We start from the raw sequence: 14,123 nt of genomic DNA on the forward strand, positions 1-14,123 counted from the left end.
ATAAATCTGCAGCGGGTAAGAGTGCTATGGGTGGTGGGCTCCCATATCCTGCTGGCCCAGCTTCTCCTTGCTTGTCAGTGCTTGGACTGGTGCGTTATGAGAGCAAAGGAGACACATACAATGCTGGTCCTCCTCTTCACAGGAGAAGGTGTTGTAAGAACACGAGTAACTATGAAATCTGTGTTTGTGCTTTGGCGGGGAGGGGGTCGTATATAGGGAAAGTCCAACTCCTCCCAGCAGAATAATCACTGCAGGTGTGAAAACGATGGGGATCCTATATTCTGCTTGTCCCTTTCCTTACAGCATCAAGGAAGAACTTGTGTCAAAATATAAGTCGGCAGCTTGGGGGGGGGGGGGGGGCATACCATTGGATCCCAGACCTATCAACTTGAAAATAAAACTGAGAGGAAGAGGCAGTCTTGGAGGGGGGATAGAGCCTCATGCTGAGAACTGCCTGAGAGGCACCTCTGCCCCACTTCATTAACTCCTCCCACAAACCTCCAAAAAACGAAGTCTGCTGTGTATGTTCCGAGAGGTGTATTTTCATTACCCTGAATGCCATCGGCTGCTTGGAGGCTATAAAGCCGAGCTGAAATCCAGCTGATTGCAGGGGTTTTCAGGTCTCCTCCCTTTCCACCGTGTAACACGGACTCTTCGGCAGGTGTCCGTGTGAAGGGAGCTGACGTCATGTGACTCACAGTGGTACCATGAGAGCAGGAGGCGCTGCAGCAACTGGTGACCATTTAAAGCAAGCGAGGGAGGGTAGCACAGATAATAAGTGCAGCTCCCCCGAAGACAAGGCACTGGAATATAAGAACTCGGTAGGAGATCCTATACCCTGCATTTCCTCCTCTTCACAACCGAAGACACTGTACGGACTGTGGCAGATTACAGAGCTAAAGGAGTGTCAGTGTTTGCAGATCAGGTCTTTCGCAGCACTACTGACTGTAAAGGAGTAGTCCGTACGTGCTGGTAGAATGAGCAGTTCCGTATCCTGCAGTCCCAGCTTCTCACAGGAGAGGGTCCTGTATGGAGCAGTGAGCTAACTGTGGGACTGTCCCTCTCTCCAGAAGGGACACTCAAAGGTGGCAAAGGATGCTGGTGACTGTGAACTATGTGAGGTGAGACGTGGCTAGGGATGACTGTGGTCAATGGTGAAGATGATCTTGGTCACAGATGGGTTTGGTCATGCAAGAGGGAGAGACAGTCTTAGGGATGGTGCAGTAAATAGTGAAGGCGAAATGGCAGCTGGCACTGGTGGAGTACATGGTGAGGGATGCATGCAGTACACGGTAACTGTGACATAGGATACAGACAGAGCTTATTTTAAACAAGATAGGAGGCGCTATATACAAGATGGGGAAACAGCCAGAGAAAGATGATGGTATTGATGAATGCAGAATATGAAAAAAATGAGACAGGATCAAGAGCGGGTTTCTTATTTGGTAGGATGATCTTGATCCTAGGTAGTAACACAGAGGAATAGGCAAAGTAAAATAGAAAGTAAAAAGTTGTTTGGTAAAAAGAACAAAACACATTGAACTGTTAATGTTGTCCAGGATAACAAAATGTTGTCTTACCAGATATCAACCTTCTCAGACACGGGCTCGTTGCGGATAACTTCTGGAGCCATCCAGGCAACTGTACCAGCAAAGGACATCTTGGTGCTCTTATCACTCAATTCCTTCGAAGTGCCAAAGTCAGAGATTTTCACCATGTCATCGTAGGTGATCAACATGCTGGGGACAGGGAAAACAGGAAAAACCTGAGCTGGGCACTTCCTGAGGCCACAGAGGACTAATCTCAATTTTCAGTTTGAATAAAAAGGTAAAATAACTACTGCAGTAATAGAGAGAGGACCTACCTCTTGCACTAAAGTCCGTCGTCTCACCACAGAGTAAATGTAACATTGGTTCTAGATAATGGAGCATCACCAGCAATGCCCTAAGATTGTGCTTACATTCTGTTGTGAGGGGATTACATATGATAGATGTACGAGGTGCCCTTACGTATACTATTCCAATCTTGAACCTAGTTGATATATCAATTAGTTGCACAACTGAATTGTTGCCTGCATGTCATAGAGTCCTTCAAATCACCATTTCAGAAGTCAAGTCCCTATGCCAAGTCAAACCTCTCTCTTTCTATAGAGGGAACTCTTTTGGAAGGTTAAAGAGTCAAGTTACACAATCAAAAGAGGGACAGGGAGATAAATGGTCCAGTGTACAGACTCCCTATTAATGATACAATACATAAGAATACACTGTTCCGGGAAAAATGTATAATGAACTCCACTAGGGACTTCACTGTGTTTTGCTGGCAGAGTGGTTGAGCATTATCTCTGTTCCACTACCTAACATTCTTTTACCTTGACCGAGACCCTTCGTTGATCAATAAATTGTGTTTTTTTGGAGGGTTCTTGGGACAATTTTACCCTTCTCTTCTCTCTCCTACTTTTTTCTGTGTGTAGGGTTGAATTAATTCCTACTTTCTTTAAACCACGCCACGGATCTCCAATTAAGATCTCCGGCAGAGTGCCCCCTTGTGGTAGGCCCGACAGACATTGCAGCGCCAGTATGACGAGGAGCAAGCCCTATGATGAAGCATGACATCCATCGGATGTGTGAGGGCATTTGCTTCTAGCTATAGAAGTGCCTAGTGGAGTTCATTATACATTTTTTCTGGAACAGTGTACTCTTATGTATTGTATCATTAAAGAGTGAAGTTGCCAAGGCCTGTGAACCTTTTGTCTTTCTTGGATTATCCACAAGGATGATTCAAAGCTCCAGTGTCTAGTCCCACTCAATGACTGTAGTTTCTTTAATGGACCACTTAGGATGGTGAAGCCCATTCTCCATTTGCATTCAATTGTTTAATAAGAGCGTCGACTAGAGCAACAGGAGGAAGCACTGGCGCAATATTGGAGTTGGCCGGAGTAGAGACAGTCCCATAACTAATGTTAAAACTGGTTTCTGACTCTTATCAGGGGCAGGATAGTATATGCCGTTCTACAGACCCCAACATGAGAGGCAGATCATGTGCATTCAGGCCTCGGAAGAACTTTAGTTCAAAAGTTTGGCTCTTCTATCAGTGTATCTGGGGTATTCTGAGGCAATACTTACTTTGGTGACTTTAGGTCCCGATGGATGATCTTGTGCAGATGCAGGTAGTTCATTCCTCCAGCAATGCCCATGGACCAGTCCACCAACATGGAGGGCGTGACCTTCCTCCCAGCTCGGAGCACTTCATACAACTGGCCCTGGGCACAGAACTCCATGATGATGCAGAAGCACGGGGCTTGGGTGCAAACACCCCTGGAAGAGAGCAAAGAAACAGTTGAAACCAGGATCCTCGGATGCAGAAGATAACGTTTGGGGAACAGGATTACAAACCCTAAACTACAATCTTTAACAACTAGAGCAAACCCTAACCAATTCACTCCCAAAGCACCTCAAGTGCCAGAGGAAGATCTGTGTAGAAAAAGAAATCTGAAAGCGCCCTTTCCAGGTTGAAGAGTGGGTTTAGGACTGTGGGATTGGGTCTTTCATCCAAACAAACCAAGTGTGAAAATAGGTACCTGAATGTACAACAAATTAATAAAACATTGTAATTGTGTATGGCACAAAATCTCGTTAACCTCGGGCACAGAATTGAGATAGCTATGTTAACACCAATATTGTGGACTTTGAGGGTCACAGGTCAGTGCCTGAGCCTGCAGGTCACATGGGTTAGGCAGCATTTTTCTAGATGCCTATTTCTGGTGGTGTGACATACAGTGAACATTAACTTGTACATTTCTGGTAAAACCTGCATGTTTTCCCTGGAATATTCTTTTGCCATCTGACTCCCCCTGTAGGGCAGTGACTGGGAAAACACCTGTACATCTTGGAAGAGAGTTGGGTAAGTTCCTGGTCGCAAGAGTACACAGCTGGTATTTCCCTGTCGCTCTCAGTGGAGATTTTAAGAAGGCTGTGATGCCTGACTGAAAGCAACATGACCTCCAAAAGGTAAACATGGTGCTCGGAATTGGTGGCCTGGGCATTGTTTCCTATGAAAAGCTAGGGTCTGGAAGAGTTTGCTGAAAATCCGAAGGGTCTGTTATTGTTTTGCAAGAGACACAGGGGACAGCAGCCACTAAAGCGTGAACTGTGGGAGTACCACATAAAACGCTCAGTGCACACTACTACTAAATCTACGGCTCATGCTTTATCTCAATAGTCTTACTATATTACAATGCGGTAGAATGAATTTCTCACATTCTATACATCTGGCACGGACTGGATTGTGTGTACGTCAAATACTCAGATGTGAGGTTTGCTGGGTTTAGGATGATGGACAGACAGATGGATTTAGGACTGATGGATTAGTAATGTAAAACAAAAAGGTACACAAGCTGGACAGAGAGACAACATAGTCACCACTTGATGGAGGCCATTGGTCCCCTGCAATGACGATTTTCTAGGAACGAATGCTCACTTAAAGGTGATGATGTTCGGGTGCTTCAGCTTCCGGAGGTGCTTGATTTCCGTCTCTTTGATGTCTCGCACCTTCTTCACAGCCACTTCCTCTCCATGAAACCTTCCAAGGAAGACCGCGCCCTGAGCTCCGCTTCCTACCCACTGCAGGTCCAGGATCTCCTCAAAGGGGACCTCCCATGTGTCTGCGAGCCACAGAGACAGAGCTAAAATGAGAAACTCAGTCAGGGGATTCAGAGCCAAAGGCCCTGGTGGCAGGGCCCACCGAGCAAGCAGACAGAACACGGCAATCACCACTCTACAGATGGCTACACATGGACAAGACAGAAAGCAAGAAAGCAGGGGCAACAGCCACCAACTACACACCCCAGTACATTCTCTGAACCAGTTAGTAATGTGAGGAATCCCGTTACTAAAACAGAATACAGCTTTTCATATTGTGCATCTAGATGAAAAGGAAACTGTAGACATTTAGGCAAATGTTCATATAGACACAATGGTAATCCATAGGAGGAGAGCCGGAGACAGAATTTCCAGAAAATGTCTAAAGCTGGGATAATGGAGATCGGTGTGGTAACAGACGCGATATATGTGTACATCTTTATTTATTACTGCATTTTTTCAAATACCATGCGTTTGTGGCCACGTTTATTTACGCTATAATGGTATAATATGTTAATGCCATGCCACAGAAAATGTGATTGTATCTTACTGCACAACGCTAACCCCTTGTCCTCTGTATATGGTTATACACATTTTGTATAATTAATGTACATGAAAAACAGCAGTGCATAAACCATAAACACTGATCTGCTGCGTGTAATTAGTATTCTATTTATGATCATTGGTGAGGGAAGGGAGGGGGAATCATGACCCACTTGAGAAATCGCTTCTCATGAATCATGGCCCATCCCCACACTCAATAATGTTAATAAATAGCGTATCACGCGCTACACATCTACATATATGTACATTTATAGTGCAGAGGACAAATTCCATGTTATTACCACAGCACAGTTTAGCTCATTGTCTCGAAGATACCATTCTGGAATCACTTTAAAGAAAACAACCTGGGGCATGCGCATACGTAACCCTGGTTCTTTGGTTATTTTTAAATACATTTGTTTATAACTACTGCACATTTAGAATCAGCATGGAATAAACACGTAGATCCGTTGATTGTAAGATGCCGTTTAAGTCAATCACTGTTTACGGAGGGGAGAGGTATCACAATTCAAACGAGGCCTCGCCTCCTTTGACTTATGACACCTAGACACTCTAGAAAATGGTTAATAAATAGCATATTAAACTCAGCAATCTGCAAATGTACCTCAAAATATACCGGGGGACAGAGTAATATAACTCTTTTTTGTAATCGAGGGGTGCTGGTGTTAAAAAAATAAATAAAACCCAAGACTTAAAATGGGGCCATATCACCAGGCTTTTATGTTACATATTGTCATTGCTATCACCCTGCTAAAGCATGACAAAGTGTTTTCAATAGGGATATGGATATATGTGTGCATATATATATATATATCTCCAACAACCTGCTACATCGTCTATGCATCCTTTTTCGGTGAAATCCTAATGCAACGAGTAGTTAGATAGAAAGACCGTGTTACATAATGTTGATGTACACACCCTGCAACCACAGTGCTTTCTCAATGGCTTGCCACCAGAGGTAAGGCAGCAGAAGAAGCCAGACGTCTGCAAATTGTCACTGAAGAACACCCTCAGCTTCTGCCTAGGTCTGGATTCTGGGGTGATATTAGGTAAATTGTTAGAGATCTCACTGCATGTACATTACCAGTGAGACTGTATCTTTTGTACTGTGTATGCGACAGAATTCCCTACAAAACTCGGCCAAAGGCAAATTGTCTTTTCATAAATGTATCATGAAAAACAATCAACAATCAATAATACATCTCTATTACTCCACCGGCAAGCTCTGTATTGAATTCTACAAAGGTCAAATACAACCAACGTAACTGCTGTATCAACACGCATGGGTTATTGCAGTCTAACGGACATGGGTGTACACGTAGAGCCCGATCTTTACCATATTTTCAGCATAGCCATTAACACCATCAGCCGAGTTTTATTTAGATTAATTGGGAAAATGGGTCTTGTGTGACTATCCTGAAGATCAGACATGGGCCTGGTCCTCTTATCTACAATGGAAAGCCATGTTGTCTCATATGGTCTTGGGTCATTGTCCTTGTGGTTGACAAGAAGGTCAGACTCACTGATAGTGATTGTGAACCATGTGCATGGGTGTCTTCCACCGGATTATGCCATTTCTGATTCACCAGAGTTTCATTTGATGCCCCCGGCAATCATGAAGTACGAGTGCTGTTGAATAGCATTGTTTGCATTGCAATGGAGCACAGGGTTAACAGATGAGATCATTCCAGTGTGGGCACCGTGTTTCAAGAAGCGGGATGTCCATTCATGAAGCACTGTGATCTTGTGCTTCAGTCCAGCTTCTTTAGGTAAAAGTAAACCAAGACTTCAAATCCCAGGCGAGAAAAAGGTGAATAATTAAAGTGTGTACCTGTTGACATGATCATTTGGTAATTAAGGGAAAAGGATGCTCTGAAAAAGATTCTCTGACCTAAGAAAATATCTCAACTGTTGTTTAAAAATAAATTGGTGGCTCAAGACGACACTGTAGTGGTGCTACTCAATGAAAGCAGAGAGGAAATGGGTAGCTCGTCTACGTGGAAGGGGATCCCAGCGAAGACACCACTATTATAAGACAACGCTGACCTTTCTCTATGAGGGGGGATATGATGCCAGTTCACTGGCTTGTTTCTAGCTAGACTTGGATGTTTTGCTGCCTATAACTCATTCTGATAACATTAACACCAGCTATTTGCAGTGCTCTGAAGCCACCACATTACCAAAAGAAGGGCATCCGATCTTGTGGCAAAGGTGACGAGAAGCGTGTTGTGACTCTTGCATACCAACGGCCCTTGTGTTAACTCCAGGGCAAAAAAAGGTTTTCATTGCCTCGGTTCCCAGGTCTGCCAAGATATGATCTGAGCTTGTTTGCCAAACAGTACTTGCCCAGAAGGATGAAATGCTGTGCTAGCCAGGAAAGGGCACTAAGCTGTGACATGCAGGCTGAGCACAGCCCGCAGCAGTATTTACATAATTAACTGAGTGGTAACAGCTAAAGCCCGTACCACTGTTCGACAAAACACATAACGTGTAAACTCTATAGGTGCTCTTTAGTCACCATTAAGAAGACAGTGATGTATAGTCATGGGCAGATCAGCACCGACTCACCATCCTTTGAGGTCGACAAAAAGGCCATCACTTAGTTGTCTGATCCTAAGATTTATAATTAAAGCACCAAGGGACAATTTTGCTTGTGGTGTGCACCATGTGCATGATCAATAGTATCTGCACTACTAGGATGAGGCAGAAAGTACTTCGTTGAGACATGTTTACACCTCACGTGTTTTTTCAACCCTGAGAGCATGGTTTGTGACTTTCATAATGCAGGTACTCCTCTATGGTGGCATACAATTACAACAATTCAGAGCAAGAGTACCTGAAGCCGAGCTGTAAACCAATGCCAGGTGCATGAGCTGCGCATACACAAAGACCCTGATTAAAGAAGGGTCCTATGTCTCAGGCCGTACCTCCTAGGTGTACTCAGTCGCAATATGGTTGCCTAGCAGAACGATTAATCAGGAAAGCGTGCTCCTGACTGACAACATCCAGAACCCCGAGGTCTGCTCTCAAGATTGTTTCACTTTCTTCTGATACAGGTGAGAGGAGTGGAAGGGGCTTCCCAAGTGGGGGCTGTAAAGTTGGGTGCCAGAAGCCTCAAGGGTCCTGTACGAGCTGCTGTTTGCCTAGGAATTGGGGAAAGTGGAAACACACCAACTGGCCTGTTTGTGTTGCTCACCCATAGGGCTGAATGGTGCTCACATCCCTCCTGACTGCAAGGAACTGCCTCTAACTCCATGCTGAAAACTGCTGTAGCAGCCCAACAGAAACAAACACCTACTACCTGCGTTTAAACCATTCCCTGTTCACGTCTGCCAAGACTCTCAGAAATGACAGCTCAGTTACCAACCCTGATTGGGATGAACATGATAAACACAGACCTGGTATGACTAAGGAGGACGGGTGAAGGCAGCCTAGCATTTGCAAGTGTCCAGTCATCTTTACTAGCCTCAACACTTTCAGCAGCTCCAAGTGGTAGTTCGGTGTAAAATTCATCCCATTGTGACCAAAAGCATTCAAGACATCCACTCCGGGGCTGATAACCCCACGTGACAAAACACACTGTTCAAGTGCAAAGACACAGTCTGGCGTGCCAATGTACTTATTGGATCATCAACCTACACCGCTTACAAACCAAGGCCCTGATTTATACTTTTTGGTGCAAAACTGCACTATTGCAGTTTTGCACCGGCTTGCACCATTTCTGTGCACCAGCCATGCACCATATTTATGGAATGGTGCAAGCCGGTGCAAAGGGTAGGCTACCATAAAAAGAAATGACATTAGTCGGGTGGAGCCGGCGGTATGGAAGAAGGGGATTTTGCACCAAAAAATGACGTTAGGGAGGTTAGAGTAAAAAAAAAATTACTAACCTGCCTAGAATCATTTTCTGATGCAAAACCATCCATACCACATGACTCCTGTCTTAGAAAACACAGGAGTCATGCCCACCACCCCAGTGGGCAGCACAGGGGCCTAGGGTGCCCTGAGCAAGGCCATTGCACCCAGTGCCATGTAGGGGGCCCATTTCAGGGCCCCCAGTGGCACTTTAAAAAATAAAATAAAATACTTACCTGTACTTACTTATACTTACCTGGGATGGGGTCCCCCATCCTTCGCTGTCCCTCTGGTGTGGGTGGGGGTGTCCCTGGGGAGGGCACCTGTGGGCTTATTCCATGGTGTTTCACCATGGAAATAGTTCCACAGGTCCCCTAACTCCTGCCCTGACCCAGGTGTTGAAAAATGGTGCAAAGCAAGCTTTGCACAATTTTTTGACCCCTCCACCCTCCCGTGTGTGATTTTAGCACAGGGGGATAAATATGGAGCTAAGGCCATAATATCATTTTTTGCACAGGACGCCTACTTTGCATCTCATTGATGCAAAGTAGGTTTCCATGCCCAAAATATGACTATAACTCCATAAATTTGGAGCTAGACGGGTCTAGCACCAAAGTATAAATATGGATTACGTTTTGCACCGAATCTGGGTAAAACAAAATGTCACAAATTCGGCACAAAACAGGTATAAATATACCCCTCAGTGCATAAAATAATATTCTCCCCATGGTTTCATGTGGCATGTGGTCTCCAGCTGTACAGTACCTGTTTCAGGTCATAAATTGAGAGCCAGATACTACTATTATATTTTGTGTGCCTTATTTTCAGTGTACTTATTCTGTGAATGAAAAGACAGAATTATGACTCTACATTCACATCTGTTGACATCAATGATTCAAGTTTTCTACTCTATCTGGAACCAATGGTGAAATCAGGTTCTGTAGAGTTTTGGCTTTGCACTGTTTTACACCCCTACATTAAGTAAGCCAGTGACGCTCCTTAATCTGCCTGATCTCTGTACTTCCAGTACTGATAATAAGGACTGTGGGCAAAGCATGCACTCCCATTGCAGAAGGACTTCGTGCTCACTATTCATTTCAGGATATAGGAAAGAACTCACATTTGTGGCAAGTGGTGTGCCCACTATGATCTCTATAAACCATGCTTCTGCCCCTGAGATAGAGCACGTCGTAGTCAACGTGGAGCAGTGCCACACTGAAGAGAAGCAACATGGGAGAGACCTCCTGAGTGACAGAGCGCAACAACAGCACAACAGGTTAGCCTTCGAGCTAATCAACAAGAGGTTGAGGCACGTTTAAATGTCAGGCCCTTGTTGAAAATGACAGTGAGCAGAGCATCCTTATTAGAAGCAGCATACCCAAGAATGTGGAGTAAAAAGAAAAACTTGCGATCACAGCTGCAAAAATGGGAAGTTAAACGGAATAGTGTGAGTTATTTACCTTATGTGGTATAGACCCCGGAGTGAGGTATTATCCACATGCGGCCAATACCTCTTATTATGACTTTTTAACTTGGAAATCAGGCATAATAACATGTGGGATATGTATTTAACATGCCAAATTGTGCATGTTTGTCTTTTTAGGGTTTTGTTCTCCCGATAACTTTCAGCAGGTTTGACCTGCGGGAGTCTACAGAGGGTAATGGGAGAGTGCAAGGATGTGATAATTGTGAGAGAACTCGTCGTTCCGACCTGGTGTAAACAAGTGTTTGCATAGAAACCAGAATTAATCTCTGAACTTGTAATTAGGATCTAAAATGCTTGCCCAGAGGCATGTACTGGAGGATGACGTACATCCGAAAAGATCTGGAGGGATCACTGCACTAGCTTTGTTAGCAGTTTTTGAGCTGGACTGTACTGAAGGAGATGTGGACAGGGCAGCTCTTGAACTTAGTCATTTGCCCCAGAGGGAGTGTGAGGCTGGGATGGAACTTCAGAGAAAAGGTCTATTTAAAAAGTAGACCAAAAAGAATGTGAAAGGTTTGACTTTATGCCACCCCAATATCTGAGAACTCTTAGTGACACCCAGAAGAATCAAAACGTAACAGTGGAACCTTGGGTGCATCAGACTCAATGGTCTTGTGATAAGAAGGTAGAACATACTTGAGGTTGCTTAGTTTAACACGCACAACCATGCTGTTAATGACCCCCACAGAAAATTGCTTTTACAAACGCATGACTTACAGATTTCTGACCTGTTGGCCCTACCTTCAGACTTCTCGACTATGAACAGTGTGAATGAGAAAGGGCAAAAGGACTGTCAAAAACTTGCATTCCACAACAGACATAATATCAGAAAATGTAGGGGAAATCCCATGGGATTATTCCACAACCAAGGACAGAAGAAGAATGAAAGTGGAAGGTAAAGGCCTGACCTTACATCCTGGCCATCTAGATGATAGCTCCTGAGTTTCTAGTTTATTGCTTGGCACATCAAAGGCTATAGTGTTCTGTTTGCCTTGTGTGAAGTCCTGGATTACTGTTCGCCATATGCGACCCTAGGTAGATTGCTATGTCAGAATCCCAGGTTTCCCCTTGCAATGTCAGGGACTGAGGCAATTGAATGAGATATCAGAGCCCTTATTAATGTGCTTATCGGTTCGGAGGCTCTTGTTTATTGCTTGCCTTTTCAATTTCGAGATTCCAAGGCTTCTTGCTTGCCATATCCACAGAGAGAAGAGCTGGTTCAAGACTGAGCAAGTTGAGCACTACCGAATCGGTGCCATACTGCTGCCCTAGCCAAAATACCAGAAGCAGGGTAAGACTCCTTTCACCACTTTGTCTCGTTTTAACCTGGAATGTCATTCACTACTGATAATGAAAGTAGAAGCTGTTCCAGAAAGAAATTCTACAAGGTGAGGAGAATGCCTCCTAATGTAATCTAGAAAGAACAGGGGTCTCTGGATTCCAAGTGCAATACTAGCGTTGCATGAAGGGGGGAGAACAACGGAGTAACATGAGGCAGACCGATTCACTCTTGAAGTGTCATGGGAGCATCCTACCAAGAGCTTTGTCTTGTATCAGTGCATGTGCAAGGTGCCAGTATGGTGGGGTTCTGAGCCACGACGTGACTAGGGCTCACCTTGACCAGTGCTTGTCCGCCTTTCAGAGAATTTGTGAGCTTGAGAGGGTTTTGGGACATGAACCTTTAGTCACAATTATTGCTGCTTTTGGTCTAGCAGGAGTAGCTGGGATCTGAACCATTTGAAATTTAAATAGTTTCTGCTCATATTGCCAGCTTTAATTGCTCTTCCACTACCTTCCTCCTTCATGGAATTTGTTTATTCAGAAGTAGGCAGTGTCTATGATGTTAAACAATAACTAAATACAAACAAAATGGTGCATGGCTACGGCTTATGCCACCAGCTCACATTCTTGCTCTTTTCGTAGCCTTTTACTAACTCAACAGTATCTCTGCTCGGCCGTGTTGGCATACACATGCACACAGCATCCCGCTGCCCTTGTTGTTAATATGGTTAGTCTTTATTAGAATTTCTGTGCGTCTCTCTCATATACTCACACTGTTACACCACCAGGTGTTGAGTCCCATAACACGATAATCCCACCTCTGTGGACATCACACATGACACAAGAACATAAGGCTCAAAATGAAAACAACACCCTTTCAACCACACACCCTACACAGGGTAGCTTGCTTTCCATGCGGGTAAACATTCAGCACCCCACATAGTGATAGTAAGTGCTATACAAATGCTACGGTACACAACAATATCGCTCATCCTTTCAGATGTCTCAGTGTAACGCTTGCCACACCACAGGCCTGGTTTAATCTTCGTCATGTAACAAGCCGTGGCCTGCTGGCCTCATCTGAGACCCCGGTTCACTGGCCGCTATCCTCCATGGCCTAGTTCTCAGTTTGGCTTTGCAGGCAGCATCTTTTATTGCAGTCACATCAGGCAGGGAGCAAGGTTGCCTCTCTCTGGGGAGAACAGGGGACAGTTAGGCAGCTGGGTCCCCCTCATCCATTATTCACTACATTTCTTATAACAAAAGCAGTTTAGTGCCCGCACAGCCCTCCTCCAGCCCCCGACCCTCTCTGGCCTCATTGCCCTCACTGTTATGCTCTAAGCCCCACCCCACAGCCCCCCTCCTTTCACCTTGCTTGCAGTCGCTCTTTCCAGACAATATTCTTTCATCTCCGCCATGCTCCCAGCACTTCCCCTCACGAGGACACCAAACCTTTCCCCGCCTCTGCCCTTCCCCTTCCTTTTCTTTTTCTTCCTAAATGACCCGCTCTTCTCCTTTCCTTTAGACTTTGCCCTTGCCCTTCTACAGTGCCCGAAGAACAGATCATTCTGCTCTTAGAGCGACCAGAATTTTAAGGCCAAAAACCGGGACAGTGCACAAACATAGAAGAAGGACTACAATTTTACTTCAAACCAGCGCACAGAATGACAACGCTCATCAGCGCAGAATTACAGAAGAGGCACTACGAACATAAATAAAATGCAATTTTAAAAGCCAGTATAATGCCTGTTAATTAAATTGCTTTCTGGTAACACCTGCTAACGATCTCTTCTCTGGAAAAAAAAAATCACCTCCCACAGTTTTCAGGCGATCCTCTCTAAAACAGAAACATGAGCTAAATTTCCGGAAAACTGCTGGAACAGTTGGTGAAAAACCGGGACTGTCCCGGCAAATCCGGGATGCCTGGTCACACTATCTGCTCTGCCTTCCCATCTCCACTAATTCCATTATCCACTCTTCCTCTCACCCCCACTCCCACCTTCGAGGCGGGGCAGTCAGTCACCCTCCCCTTCCTTGCGCACCACCTTCTTCCCCCTCGAGACCGGCTCTGCCGTGTCTCCCCCTCCATCCTATCGTGGTTTGTTACGCCCCTTTAGAAGTCTGCGCCTGCCCTTCGTTTTCTATCCAGTAGTAAACCTTTCTACGCGCTGGTGTCTCCTGATTTACTCCAGCAGCATTTCATGATGCTGCCCAGAAGCACACATGTCCGCGTATGAATTGTTTGAATTCTGCTGAGCCTGAAAGTGTGATGTGCTGGGACTTTGAGGATGACCAGAGGG

At 45.0% G+C, this 14,123-nt stretch overlaps 1 protein-coding gene across 3 annotated transcripts in view; it reads right to left on the reverse strand.

Moving 5' to 3' along the window:
• MAP3K12 (mitogen-activated protein kinase kinase kinase 12) overlaps positions 1-14,123 on the reverse strand; it is a 291,349-nt gene that overhangs the window by 114,498 nt on the left and 162,728 nt on the right. For 2 of the 3 annotated variants that reach the window (XM_069230970.1, XM_069230971.1), the window contains exons 3-5: positions 4,477-4,681; positions 3,123-3,314; positions 1,581-1,739 (exon numbers count right to left, since the gene is read on the reverse strand). In XM_069230970.1, the coding sequence (XP_069087071.1) occupies positions 1,581-1,739; positions 3,123-3,314; positions 4,477-4,681 (556 nt within the window). The remainder of the gene's footprint in view (positions 1-1,580; positions 1,740-3,122; positions 3,315-4,476; positions 4,682-14,123) is intronic. The other variant, XM_069230972.1, reaches the window with a different exon arrangement.

The sequence above is a fragment of the Pleurodeles waltl genome, chromosome 4_2 (assembly GCF_031143425.1).
Source record: "Pleurodeles waltl isolate 20211129_DDA chromosome 4_2, aPleWal1.hap1.20221129, whole genome shotgun sequence".
NCBI lineage: Eukaryota > Metazoa > Chordata > Amphibia > Caudata > Salamandridae > Pleurodeles > Pleurodeles waltl.